Here is a 15,090-nt window from a genome sequence, read left to right on the forward strand (position 1 = left end):
GATTACTTATATACATTATCTCACACTTGTATTGCTTAAGACCAAAAATATTTGAATAATTATACTTAAAAATAAACATGAATATAGCATTTCAAGAACCCTGAAAACTGACTTAAATAAAAAGCCACAATAGGTTTAACAGATAATAAAAAGCTGCAATTGGCATGTCAACCTTGAAAAAGCCCTTTTAAACCACAGTAGTATTGTCAGGTGCCATCACCCTTTGTCAGTCAGCTACATGAACTCACAAATCAGGTGTAGCACCCAAATGAGAGCACAATGAAAAATCAGCACTAGGCAGACTTGTCCACTGAATAATAAGGGGCCTGCCAAGGTTTTGAGGTCACATTCAAAACTAAAAATTAACTGTAATAATACAATATATTGTATGTATACTAATAAAAAAAATCTGCTAGTACCATTCTGCAGAGTCTGTGCTCGTGACTCCTTTCCCAGATTGGCGTGGAATCCTCCTCCTAAAGTCGGTGTTTTCCCTGCACCTGTCAGGGGAAAAAAAACAAACATGAGATATGTCAAAGGGAATAACTTAATTAAAATATTAAAATAAAACTTATTGTGCCAATATATTCAGTATCTGTATAATCTACAACATGCCAAATTACATTAAGAAGGTCTTAAAGTACTTAAAACATCAAGTACCAATACTGTGCAAATTATTTCCTGCTTGGGATACCATAAGAATTACATGACTCCATAAGCCCTCCCAATCTCAGGTCCAAAGAAAGTACAAAAATCTCTCAATGCGTATTTTAAACAGAACATGAAAATCAATACTGTAAAATATTTCTCAAAATAAACGACGAAACAATCGCTTAGTTAGTATTTTTTGTCTGAAGAATATTCAAAAAAGAATTTGCAGAATTTTAATACATAATTGCTGGCATTACAGAACATAAAACATATTTAGCATTCAATAATGACTGTGTTGGCTACTACAGACATAACACTTATTTTAAAGCAACTTCAGTTTGTCATTAGGTAAACACAGCAACACTTAGGCTACAAAAACTGCAAGTCTGGAACTGCTGCTTTTACACCCTGAAAGGCTGGAGACTAAAAGAAGTCTGAGTTGTAAATCAGAATAAACTGGAGGCTGGTTTGGGCATCCATGCCAATGCTGAGCAGCATGAATGCAGAGATTGCTGGGAGTCAGTGGAACTACTCATGCAAACCAATCTTGCAGAACAGGGAATTAAACTACCAAGGACAAAAATAGTCTCCCACTAAAGCAGGAAGGTTTTTTTAAAAAACAATCAGGGTACCTCAAGCAGGATATCTGAATCTATCAGCTTAACAGCAAGTGAGATCCAAAAGCTAAATTGCACAGGATTGAAAACAAGCAATTTGTTAGTAATTGGACTTCTACTTAATTCAAGTAGTCTGGTCTTCAGGATAGAGGAAAAAAGCCATCTTGTTGTCTAAGATGCCTACAGCTTTTCCTCAAGTTCATGTGGCTGTTTTCTCCTCTTACACTAGCTCGTCAGAACAAACTAGAAAGGCTTTGGGATAGACACAGAGAAGAAAATGAAGTGGCTCTTTAAAGCAGTTCAGGGCATTTCTTCTACACACCTGAATAAGATACTTCCATGGCAGGTACAACTGACCAGAAACTGTGACCTGAACTGTTCACTCTTACCAGATTTTTTTAGCTCTAATCTCCTCTCAGTTGCACTTAATGTACATCTATACCAAGAAAACAACCAAAACCAACTAAAACCAAAACCCAGAAAAGCTAATAAGCTAATATTCCTGCAGAATTATTATCAGCCTTCAAAGCTTATTTTTCCATATAACCTTTAAATTAGGTTTCCAGTGCTATCCACAACAGAAACCAACTCCATTAACAGATCCTTTCAACAAACAGCAATAAGCTCTCACATAAATGCCCCACAGATTAAGTACATCATCCTAATAAGAAGTGAAAAATATTCTCAGTGATCTCCTCACTGGGTACAGAGGTAACTCTCCCAACTCTGCATTTGACTATTAGAGACAGCACCATCTCCTTGCCATTCTTACAGATACAGCCTTGTATTTCCGCAAACACTTGAAAAGAAACCAATGCAGCAAACCAGAGAGAGGTTACCAGGCTACCACAGCAGGCATAACATTTTTGGTGTACGTTCAGTAAGAACGGTTTACCTGGCAAAAAAAGTATCAACAATGGCAATAGTTTGAGGTTCCTTTTCTTCAGCAGCAAATCTAAACAGAAATTCTGCCTCCCATTGTCCTTTTTTTGTTGTTGTTTTAAGGTTTGCTTTACTACAGGCTTCCTCACTAGTCTGACTTGCAGCAGGAGAGCACACACTCGAGCATCAGTACATGGGAGGAGGATGCCAACCACAAGGCAGGAGCAGAAGCAAACAACAGGGCAAGCTGGAGACAGGAGGCTCACCCAGAACTTGTGTCAAAGGCACCACTGCCCCTCCTGTAGGCAGACTCCACTTCCCAGTCCCCTCTATCCTCAAATATACCAAAATACTGAACTGCTTTGACTATCATTGGCAAAACAGCTCTTTTAAATGTTTCCCTGCTACTACTAAGCTTGCACAAAACAATCCTACCATGGTGATAAACAATACTAATAACTAAATAATTTAACTTACTCAGGAGTTAAAATCCAGAATAATATAAACAAAATTAAACTAAGTTGGTATTTCAGTGATTTTGTGCTGTAGGACTCTTTTTCATTAGACATTAAGCTATAACATCATACATAAAAGTAATTTCTTTCCAAGCTATAGAGACTGCAGCAGATACCAGCAGAGCTATCTGAAATACAGATTCTGCTATCAGAATTGATGTACCCATTTGTCAGCAAGTTAACTGGAAGGACTGAACGTCTCTACTTAGCATTTGGCTTTGAAAACTGACAGAAAACTAGTCTGTTGCGCACTTACACTCTCGGAACTACAAACTAATGTTGCCATTGACTATGTAGTCTCACCATCAGCTTTAATCTTACAAGCAAAATGCAAACCAAACTCATTAACATAACTGTTCAGCTGGGTAATAAAAAGATAAACCCTTAAAAAACTGAAATCATCAAATTCATTTGAAGACAAAAATCTCTACAAAGCTAGTAATTTAAAAAGTACAAAGGAAAGGAACAGCAATTGCTAGGCACAACCAAATTAACACCCCAGCTTAACTGCAATTTTTACATTTCTTGACCTTTTCCATTCTTCCCTCACAACTTCAAAAGTGAATTAAGCAGGCTTTTGGTTTTTCACATTCAGCTTTCAAGATATACAAAAATACATCCGAGAAGTATTTGGTGTCTTCAAGTACTGCCTGCCAAATCTTTAACATTAGCACTACCATTTCCCTAAGGCAAATCAAATGCACTCCTCCATGAGGTGGTGCCTCCAAAGGTACATTGCTAACTCTACTCATATCTACTCATCTCATCTCCTGAGGAGGGCCAGCCGTGTCCTGACGGGGCATCAGGCACAGCACTGCCAGCCGGGTGAGGGAGGGGATTGTCCCACTCTGCTCTGCACTGGGGTGGCCTCACCTCCAGTCCTGGGGGCACCAATTTTGGGCATCATAACATCAAAAAGATATAAAGCTGGTAGAGTGTCCAAAGGAGGGCCATGAAGACAGTGAAGGGTCCAGAGGTGAGGCCGTATGAGCAGCAGCTGAGGTCACTCGGTCTGTTCAGCCTGGAGGAGACTGAGGGGACACCTCATTGAGGTGACAACATCCTCAAGAGGGGAAGAGGAGGGACAGACACCAAGCTCTTCTCCCTGGTGACCCGTGACAGGACCTGAGGGAACAGCATGAAGGTGTGTCAGGAGAGGTTTAGGTTGGCTTCTAGGAAAAAGTTCTTCACCCAGAGGATGGTTGGGAACTTGAACAGGCTCCCTAGGGAAGTGGTCACAGCACCAAGACTGACAGAATTCAAGAGACATTTGGACAATGCTTTCAGACGTTTGCTGTGATTCTTAGGGGGTTCTGTGCAGGGCCAGGAGTGGGACTTTCATGATCTTTGTGGGTCCCCTCCAACACAGGATATTCTATGACTCCATGATTACTTTCAGAAACTCACTCAGATTTGCAGCTTTGCATAACTGAAGGTTCCTTTTCTCTTCAAGTTTGCTTTGGACATTAATATGAAATTTTGGACAACAGAAGGTGTGGAGAGATGTGTTAGGCAGCTCAGAAATACAGCTCCTCCAATTTTTTGTTGTCGTCTCAGTGGGCTAAAATGCCTCAACACAACAGAACTGAAGATGCAGGAGATCATGCCTGGAAACTTGATGATACTTGGTCAAAGCTCACACAGGTCCAGACCCAGACCATAACCTCAAGTGATGAGCTACTTGTCAGAGCTGGATTAACAGCTGAATTTGATAATCTTAAAGGCCTTGGGTATTTTCCAACTAAACAATTATATGTCTACAGTGACTATCCCTCCATCAGCCAAAAGCAGCCACCCCCATTCTGCTTCTCACAGCACAAGCACCTCAGCAGTTTCTGTTTTGCTCCACCAACTCCCTAACAAAGGAAGTCACATCACTCTGCTTCTCTACAAAAATGCTCCCCAAGCTGTAAAAGGTGCAAGCAAAGCTTGAAGTGTGTGGCAACCTTGAACAGCAACAAAAAACAACAGGTAACAGGAACAGCACTTATCAAATCACTCCATGCAGTAGAGGCAAAGAGCAGCCACTTGGGTATCTGCAGCGTAAAGGGCACTTTTCTGTCAGGTAGTGACACGATGAGTTTCAGATTCAATACCTGAAGAAGAAACAGATCGAGTCCCAGCATTAAAGATTTTGCTTCCTCTACATAAATGAGCAAGTGAAGACAGGGAATGAAGCTGCTCGTAACCTGAACTGAAGTGTACCTGCTATCTGATAGGACCAATCCTACCAAAACCCTTCCCTGTAAAATTAAACCCAAAAGCCACCAGTCCTTTCTTCAGGACAAGGTAGGGGAAAACCTTCTATTTCAAATACATGTATTTACAGACCCAGCATAAAATCTGGGTCTGGTAAAGAACGCAGACTGCATCACACCAATGGCTTCATAATCAGGGAAGGCAAGATAATCTAATATAAAAAAACTAATGAGCTTCCTACTGAAGTCAGACCATAAAAGTAAAAAAGAGGGTAAGTAAACCTCCCACTACAATTCATACCTACAAAAGCAAAATTATATGAATCAAGTTCTTTAGTTTGTAACTGAAACAATTCTTTTCTCACGCATTTTTATAGGGAAATTAACAAGTCTGCAGAGGCACCAGAGCCTGCTGAAAGAGTACTGCCACATAAACTTACATGGACAAGCTTTAAATCTATTCCATCATAGCGTATTTTCAAGGGCTTATTTTCATAACTACCAACTGTAGAGATAAATATACTGTTGCATCCACCACAACCCAGCTTAAGACTTCCCAAATCTATGAAACTAGTCTGCATCCAAGTTATGTACACTATTCTGCACTGCCACAGCTGACAGCAGCACCCTCTGTTGTCGCCATCCCAAGGTCAGTATGGAAAAGACTCAATGCCAGAAAAAACTTGCTATTAACTCTGGTGCACGATTGCCACCTGGAGGATTTGGGGAGAGAAGAAAAATTGATTTGCTTCATCTCACTCAAACACAGAGCAGATAATTATTTTAGATGGAAGTTCCCTCTCTTACTTCCCAACACAACACGATCATGAATTAATTTTGTAATGAGAAAATGTGGCACAGAGTAAAACAGGTAAATACTCTTCATGATTTCCATCAAAAGGTCTGCAAATCCAGCATACTTCTTTTCTCTGTATTGCAAATGACATTATGACCACTCTGCATAACTTAACATTAACCATGAATTAGTGTCATCTCTAAAAAGCAGGGCCACAAATATGAGGAAATGTGTTAGTATTAATATTATTTTAACTTTTCAGTACCCAGTGTTTTCATTTCAAGCTTAGCATGTTTATTACTGGCAGAGCGCACTTCAGGACTGTTTGAGGCTGCACTGTAAGAAACATTTAATGTCAATACTTGGTCTATCAATTTCTTACATGGAAACCAATTAACAAATACCAATTAAAAACAAAACCCTTACTCCTTCCACTTTTTAATATTAAAAAATACACAAGAATGGTTTATTGTACATAGGAACCAAGTGGACAAAAGCACAGAATCCGATACAGAGTTCATCCCCTCTCCCAACAGCCTCACTAGCACTCATTGTGACAGGAGTTGTCCATCTTAAAAAGCTCTAGAGGGCAAAAAGGTACAGACAATGAATGACTAGTAAGCTTAGCTTAAATTCCATGGAAGACTTTTCCTCCAGGTATTCAGTCCCCCTCTCTTCTTTCCAGTTTGCTGACCATAACTTTCCATTTCCACAATCCCCAAAAGACAAATATTTAGATCAAGGCAAACTCTTGTCAAGTTCTGCATGTGAGGTCAATGTAGTTCACATACGTCGATGCAAAAACATAGAGACTTTAAGGATAAAATAGTATAGAAAATATTTCAGTAAGCTTCCACAGGTATACCTGAAACACTGAGCGTACCACGGCTTTACTAAAGAGAGATACATTAAATCTGTCACGGGACACTGCAGAGTGAGAGTACACATTCAGCATTTGTGGCAGTGCTAATGGGTCTCTGTAGTAAGTTCATTACAATTTACTTGCAAAAAAACCCTGTAATAGTAGAAGTAAACTCTGCCTTGATGTTCTAAAATTCGAAGCAGGCTACTTAAAAATGTTGTGGAACCTCCTACACCAAAAATTTTAACAAACACTTGTTGGTGTGTTAAGGACTACTAGTTCACAACTTTCTCCTTATGAGCAAAACCAAGAAGATAACCTCCCACCAGCTTCAAATTAGTGCACTGCAAACTCATGTACATTTGGAGATGCAGAGTCTTAATGCATGTTTGCTGTACCAGAGCCAGGAGCTCTGCGTGATCCTGGCTCAGTGCTGAACTTGAACTGATGCTGTCAGTGCCCACTGCAGAATCCTGTTTCTGTGACTGTGTCTGTGTATTTGTCACTGCCCTAAAACCTCCAGGCTTAAGTAAAAGTAAGTTAAAAGATTTACTAATAATTCTCATTTAAAGTTTTACTAGAGATGTGACTCTGAACTCTGTAGCAAGGCAGGGACAGGCAGAGCTGAGGGCACCGAGCACCTCCATGGGTCTAGGAATGGGCTGAGGCCAGGCAGGATGTCAGACTGCACGTGGGGGTCAGGGTCAGGCCCAGCATGAGGAACAAGGTCAGACAGCCCCAGAATGTCTAAACAGGGCCACAGGGATGGGTTCAGGCCAGACAGGACATGAGCCTGGATCTACAGGACCTACAGGTGAGAAGGGCAAGGCTGTGGGGAGCTGGAGACCGGCCCTGCTGTGCAATCCCTGGGGCAGGAGCTAACATCCTTGAGGTCTGGGATGGAGTCCTGCGCCATGGGCAGCCTTGGGGGAACCCCAGAGAGAAGCTGGTCAGGGACAGCAAGAACCAGCAGTACCTGGTTTGTGACCAAGAAGCTTATCAGATCTGTTTTTCTCAGCTTAGTACCAAGCATTTAAAGGGAATTTCTGGAATAAAAGAAGCTGAGCTTCCCCAGACAGCATGCTTGAGGATCACAAGCTCAGTACACCCTGCAGCATTGTTTCTTTGTGCTGTATTTCTGTTACATCTTCCAGCTTGCTGCTGTGCTGCCTGCACATCAACCTTCTCAGGTGGGACTGTTTTCTTCTCCTTCGACTAGTGTCAGAAGTCCCAGATTTCACCTTTCTCAGCTTCTTTCAACAAAAGCGTGAAGAGAGATCTGGACTGCCAGGTTTGCTCCATCTCAGCTTTCCCCCTCTCTTCAGCTTCAGTTTTTCTCCTGTCAGCTTCAAAGAAAATACTCATGAAAATGGTTCCTCCCAACAACTACCACAAGACAGGGGACTCCCACCCAGACACAGTGAAAGAGCAGAGAACTCCACACCTTCAGACATGGCACACAACTCTTAACTTGCCTTTCTGCAAAAGCAGCAGCCATCAAACCAGTGCAAACTGGCAAAGGGCTCAGTGTAAGTCCATCTTCCAGGATGCAATTACAGCATAATGGAGAGGGAGAAATGTAGCTCACTCTTAGACCCTGTATTGCTGTACCTCCTGCTGGGATGTGTTCAAATGTAGTGACTGATAGGCATCTGTTAAGAACTTGGGTATGATGAAAAATAAAAAGCAAGGCACATTCATTCCAATTAGCAGAATTCAAAAGCTCTCCAAATTTGTTAAAAAGTCACAGAGAACAATCTCTTGGGCTAGTCTGAGAAGGCCTGAACTGGCTACCAATTATAAAGTGAATAGTTATTGTTCAAAACTAGACTCAGCTAGAAAAAGTACGTGCCTCAAACACTTTCTGCGCAATTAACAGAGTTCCTTGGAGCTCAAATAGGCATGACAACCCTTCTCCACTAACACCTGACTTATCCAGGGTCAAATCAGTCAGGTTCAGAAACCCAATTTCAAGGCAGGGCCTTCACAAGCCTCAAGATAGTAACACAGCTAGGGTGAAGGGCTGAGGCTGGATTCTTTCCTGATTGTGACCACTCACAACAGAATTAAGAATTACAACTAAGTAGACCAGTATGGGGCCTATCAAAGGTTTCAGAGGACTTTCCTCTCAAAAGATCAACAAAACAATACACAGCAGCCCCTTCTAGAGCCTGAAGGGGTTATTTCCTTGCTAGTGAAAGAACTTACGAGCTCACAGGTAGCTTGCAAGAAGACCTGACTTGCTACTCCTTCAGACAGACAGCATTGAAAAGAATGGTGGGATTAGCTCTGTAAAGCTCAAAGAACACGATCTTCCTGTGAAGACTCGAAAGAACAGCTGTGCCAAATCGGACTGAAAGACTGTCTAGTCCAGTGTCCTACCTCTGAATGAGAAAGTTCATTAATATACATTACCCTACAAGGGTAACACAAAACACAGGAGGAAAGCTTGTTGTGATAGGTCTCTCACATAATCTCCCAGTGTCTAGAGATCTGTGGCTCAAGGATTTCCTGAATCAGAAACAATGTATTTTTTTAATAGCCACAACATATTTTTATTCTGTCTGCCCAATCATTTAAAACTCATGTAAACTTTTAACATCCACAACTTCAGATTCACATGGGGTTTTTTTCTGTAAAAACCAAAAGCAACCAAACAAAGCCTCCTAATGCTTCTGAACCTTCTATCCACTACCTTTGCAATCAGCTAGCTGCTAGATTTCTTAGCACTCCCTAGATTTTGCATTATGTGACCCTGAGCAGCCACTCATCCTTGCTGTGTTATTCTACTGCATTTACAGATCTCTACTATGGCCCCATTCAATCGTCTCTTTTCCAGTCTGAAGAGGCTGAGTCTATTCAGCCATTCTAACTGAGAAGCTCTTCAGGAAGCTCTCCTCTTAATCACTCTATCATCCTCTCTGTATCTTTTCTAGTTCTATTAGAGGCTTTCCTGAGGAGGGGGAAGAAAAGAGAAACCCACCAGAACTGCACACAGCACTTCAGTTGGAGGTAACACTGTGGATACACTACAGTGTACAGACATGCTGTACATGCTCTTTTAACTGCTAACATTCCCCTCCCCACTCAGGTTTTTTTGTACCATGAATGAACACTGAGATAATTGTTTTTATAGAGCTATCCATTAAGACCTAGGGATCTCTTTCCAACGTTATGCTAGCCAGTTTGGATGTAGAAGAAGAAGCCACATGTGGAAGAAAGGAACAATACTAACTCTCACAGCAACTCTGGATCCCAACTGCTATCCTACTACCCATCCACTAAAAGCAACAGGTCCTTCTACAGTCTTTGTTACCCCAAATAATTTAGTATTGCCCACAAACCTCATTAACTCACCAGTCACTTGTTTTCCAGATTATCAGTCCAGATTCTATGGAATTTCACTGGCGTCTCCTTCACATTATTTCTCTCTAGACTATGTTTCATATCATTTCAAGAGCTACTCTGCTCTATAAAGACTTTTCCTTATCAATGACAGCTCAGACTGTATAAAAGCTTCTGGTGAAGGATCTTGCTGACCTTCCTTTGAAAATCCAACTTTCTGCTTTGTCCACTTACCAAAAAGGCTTCTGGAGAAAGATCTTACTGACTTTTCTTTGCAAATACAACCATCTGCTTTGCCCACTTACCAACTTCCTTAGAAAGCTCCAAAGGATCTGCAAGGCAAGCCACTTTGCCAAAAACCATTGTTACCCTATATTTACCTGTAAAAAACACCTATTTTATCCTTCACTACTTCTACCTTCTTGGCTCATCCTGTGCACGTAGATATGGCACTCAGGAACATGGTTCAGTGATGGACTTGGCAGTTCTGGGTTAACAGTTGAACTCAATGATCTCAAAGCTCTCTTCCAACTTAAATGATTCTATGATTCTACCCTTTTGTCCCACAGCATTAACTAGCCTGCATTTTCCCAAGACTTCATGCAGAGCAAAGCAAAACCCCTCACTCACAAGCACAAGCCCACACTTTCACAGCACACCTAAAGCTCAGTTGCTAAAATATCAAAACAATGGAAAGGAACAGACTCACTGCACTCCACCTGCACTGGAAAACACTGGCTACACCAAACTTCTCTGTGAAAGGCATCAGAGTTGAGGCTTCCTACACCAGGCACATAATTAGCTCAATGTAAATACTGCCAGAGAAAACTTAACTGTGATCTCACACCTTCCTCCAGCCCCGAGAGAATAAAAGAAGGAATTTCCCATGTCTTATTGGGATTCTACATGACTTATTAGCAAGGACTTGGCCACTTTGTGTTAATACAGAGAAGTGCAGGATTCACTCCTTCAGTTAACAGATGCAGGATTCTGAAATCTTAACAGATAGCTTGGCAAAATAAAAGGTTTTGCTATACGTAAAAAAGAGAAATCGGCGTCTCAGTGCTTTCCACTCCCTTTTTGCTTTTTTATGATGAAAGTGAAAATAAATTATTAATAAATGCATCTGTAACTATTCAACATGTATTAGCACACAAATAGAAGCTGTTGTGGATCTTGAAAGGATTTGAGGAATATTGTTGCACAACCAGCAGCTCTGAACTCCACAAACACCAAACACCCCGTTCAATTCTCAGCCCTGCAATAAAGAACCTGACATCTCTCATCCTTTGCAAACCCTAGACGATGTTCTCCATGACACCCAGCCCTACTAACCATGAGCCAGGGACTCAAAAACAGCACTCCAGGCACCTCTGACACTGCAAACACTCCACACAGTTAGGCTGAGATCACCAGACCACAGTCCAAGCAGCCTCAGACCAAGGCATTTCATACACAGGGGATCCCCCAGGGCCAGACCTAAAGAGCTGACCAAGATGACAGGAAAAGGTGTTAAAAACTTTTAATTTTGGTGGAAATTTGCTAATATAATCAGAAGTCACTGAAAGATGTAGCTTACCAGAAAATGTTCCTTTCAGCAAGTACATTGTTTCTGACTTAAAAGAAATATACGTTTCTTCGGAAATTCCCCAACCTTTGTAGAGATTAAATCCTTCTTACACAGTACCTGACTTTTCTCCCCATTCCAGAGGACTTTAATCATTCATACACACATTAATAAACAAGCACACATGATGAAGACACTGTTCTTGGAGCACAAATACATCTTTTCAGATTAGCTTGCATCACTCAGTTTATGTCAAGGAAAAAAAGTTATTCACAACAAAAGCACCTGGTTTGGAACACAGAGAATTGTATCAGCATAAGCCACCCATATTCCACTTTCCTTAAAATATTTCTTGTGTGGAACAGGGCCTGCACTCACAGAATCACAGAATGATTTGGATTGGAAGGGACCTTAAAGATCATCTAGTTCCAAACCCCTGCCATGGTCAGGGACACCTTCCACTAGACCAGGTTGCTCCAAGCCCCAACCAACCTGGCCTTGAACACCTCCAGGGATGGGGCATCCACAGCTTCTCTGGGCAACCTGTGCCAGGGCTGCACCCTCACTCACCTTTGCAGTAACTTAACAAATCTACAAACAGCATTGTTTTGGAAGTCCTGTTCAGTCACTTCCACAAGCAACACTTCCCCCAAGCACACACACCAGTGCATGTGGAGACTTCCTAGAAGATCACAGTATGAACACACACTGAAGCCCCTGCAACCACAACTTGTGCCAGCCAGATAAAGCCACCATGAGCATGCTAGAATGTGCTGCAATCACATTTTCATTTTTACACACCCACCACCTTTAGGGTGTCTATCTGTCTTCATGGGCAATAGACTCCGTTCTTTCAGGGTAACATGTAAGAGGTAACTAACTAGCTATGCAAGATCAAAGAATTAATGGACTATCCAGGAAAAAAAGATTAGCCAACAGCAGCATCTCAGGACTTAGACAAAAAAGAAAGGCTATTCCTAAAAGAAATTTTGTAAAGTACTGTGCAATTCATCCAGAAGAGGAAAAAAGCCTCAGTGTGGTGCATTTCTCTCTTTTCCTTTAGATTTTTTTTAAGGATAAAGGCATCCCAAAATGAGCTCTAGCTTGCATGCCATCTGTCCTGCATAATTTTGGGTGGGAGGGAAAAAGCAGAACAAGCCCTAAAAAATGTAGTCTCCACATCACAACAGGAAAAAGTGAAGGATACAAGAGCTGCTTATAAGCTATAAAAAAAGTAATGTCAGCACCCTGAGTTGGAAGATAGGAATGGCATCAGACAAATCCTAGCCTACAGCAAACTCCCAAACTCCAATTTGCAGTGCTGCATTCTCCATCACAATTCCTCTTTCTTCCCCACAGCTATACAATCCATCAGAGCCACTTGTTTCACTGCTAAGCTCTTTCCCATGTTTTGCTTATGTTTCTTTCTCCTTATACACATTCCCCATACAGATTTTCCATCTCTCCCCTTTCAAACACTACATCGTCCCCACGCCCATTTTCCTTCTCTCCCCTTCCAAACACTGCGTCTTCTTGTCACGGCCTTTTTCCATGTTCTATCCTCCAGAGCATTCACACAAAAACCCCAGCCCATCTACTGACAGGATATTCTTGACCCTTCACTTACAGCCTGTTTCTCCTCCATCACTGACTCAGTGCCTCCCCATATTCCCCCTACCCATTAAACACCCAACCCAACGTTTCCTATCCTCTACCCCAAATAATTTAATCTACCTCCCCATTCCCTGTGCACCCAGCCCTTCCACAGAGCCCCAAACCTTCTCACACACCTGCCCCAGTCCCTCACACATTCACTCCATCACACTCAGAGCCCCTCTCATCCTGCACAGCTCTTTTCTCCTATTCATCCCAGCCTCCCCCACTCCATTTCTGTCTCACCCTGCACAGCACGCTCTCCTCCCCATGCATTGCCTCTCCCATTTCCACTCTCTGCAGCACTAGCTCCCACATGCCCCGTCCATATCCCTTCTTTGCACAACACAGTTTTCCAGTCTGTCCCTCACACCCCTTTGCACAGCACCCTTTTCCCTATACATTGTCCTTATCTCCCAGCACAGACTCCTTATCTCCCCTATACATTGTCCTCACTCCCCCATGCAGCATCCCCATAACCCCACCCTCTGGCACAGCATCTCCCTGTCCCTTTCCCCACACTGGCCACAGTTCCCTCACCCCCATGCCCTGTCTCTGAACTCACAGAATCACACAATCAATTAGGCTGGAAAAGACTTCTAAGATCACTGAGTCCAACTTATGACTGAACACCACCTTGTCCACCAGACCATGGCACTGAGCGCCATGTCCAGCCTTTCCTTAAACACCTCCAGGGATGGTGACTCCACCACTGCCCTGGGCAGTCCATTCCAATGTCTAATAAACCCTTCTGTGAGGAAATTCTTCCTAATGTCCAACTAAACCTCCCCCGGAGCAGGCGAAGACTATGGCCCCTCGTCCTGTCACTCGGTCCCTGGGAGCAGAGCCCGACCCCCACGTGGCTCCACCCTCCTGTCAAGGAGCTGTAGAGTGGTAAGGTCTCCCCTGAGCCTCCTCTTCTCCAGGCTAAACAACCCCAGACTTGTGCTCCAGACCCTTCCCCAGCTCCGCTGCCCTTCTCTGGATATGGTCCAGCCCCTGGATGTCCTTCCTGAATTGAGGGGCCCAGAAATGGATACAGCATCGAGGTGTGGCCTCACCCATGCCCAGTACAGGGAAACGACCACTTCCCTGGTCCTGCTGGCCGCACTATTCCTGACAGAGGCCAGGAAGCCACTGGTCTTCTTGCCCACCTGGGCACACCTAGGGCTCATGTTCCGCCGCTGCCGACCAGCACCCCCAGATCCTTTTCCACTGGGTCGCTCATCCCTGTCCCTGATCCCACACCTCTCACATCCCCTTCATCCTGTCCCTGTCCACGCCTCTTCCAGCACCCTTTCCCTTCTGCCATGTCCCCCATCCCCTCAACACCCTCTCTTCACACACCGCCCGCTATTCTCCACACCCCGTTCCCTGTGCCCGCGGGCCCCTCTCCGCACACCGCCCCCCGCCCCGCCCCGCCCCAGCCCGGCCGCACTCACCGTCCAGCGACACGAACTGTCCCACGGCGGAGGAGCCGCCGCCGCTGTTCTCCACGAACTGCACCTCGGACACGATGATGTTGTCCTCCAGCACCGACCCGCAGCCCGTGCACACCGCGTCCCCGCGCGCCGCGTCCACCTCGATCTCCGCGCACCCGCAGGCGCCGCACACCCGCCCGCCCGGCATCCTGCCCGCTGCACCGGGACGGGCCCGGCCGCCGCCCCCGCCGCTCCCGCCGCCCGGCACAGCCCGGCCCGGGCCCGGCGCAGGCCTCGCTCGCCGGCACCGGCACGGGGAGGAGCGCGGCAGCCGCCGCCACCCCGCCCGCTCTCGCGAGGCTTCGCCCGCCGCGCCCGCCCCTCCGGAGCGCTCCTCCCTCACCGCCCGCCCGGCCCCGCGGCTCTCGGGGAGCGGCCTCTCGCCGGCTCCTGTTGGCCCCCCTACACCTGGTTCCAGCCCACTGCCATATGGGCAGGGACGCCTTCCACCAGGCCGGGTTGCTCAAAGCCCCGTCCAGCCTGGCTCTGAACATTCCCAGGGGTGCGGCATCCGCACGTTCTC

The 15,090-nt window shown here is 44.4% G+C and overlaps 1 protein-coding gene across 1 annotated transcript in view; it reads right to left on the bottom strand.

The window, feature by feature from the left end:
• The window catches only part of BRF1 (BRF1 RNA polymerase III transcription initiation factor subunit), a 172,914-nt gene extending 158,161 nt beyond the window's left edge, over positions 1-14,753 (bottom strand). The window contains exons 1-2 of the mRNA XM_042048135.1: positions 14,529-14,753; positions 420-500 (exon numbers count right to left, since the gene is read on the bottom strand). Coding sequence (XP_041904069.1) covers positions 420-500; positions 14,529-14,715 — 268 coding nt within the window. The 5' untranslated portion in view covers positions 14,716-14,753. The remainder of the gene's footprint in view (positions 1-419; positions 501-14,528) is intronic.
• Positions 14,754-15,090: the final 337 nt, after the last annotated feature.

Source organism: Corvus kubaryi, unplaced genomic scaffold (assembly GCF_017639235.1).
Source record: "Corvus kubaryi isolate FWS band 111438036 unplaced genomic scaffold, C.kubaryi_AGA036_p1.0 66, whole genome shotgun sequence".
In the NCBI taxonomy this organism is placed as follows: Eukaryota; Metazoa; Chordata; class Aves; order Passeriformes; family Corvidae; genus Corvus; species Corvus kubaryi.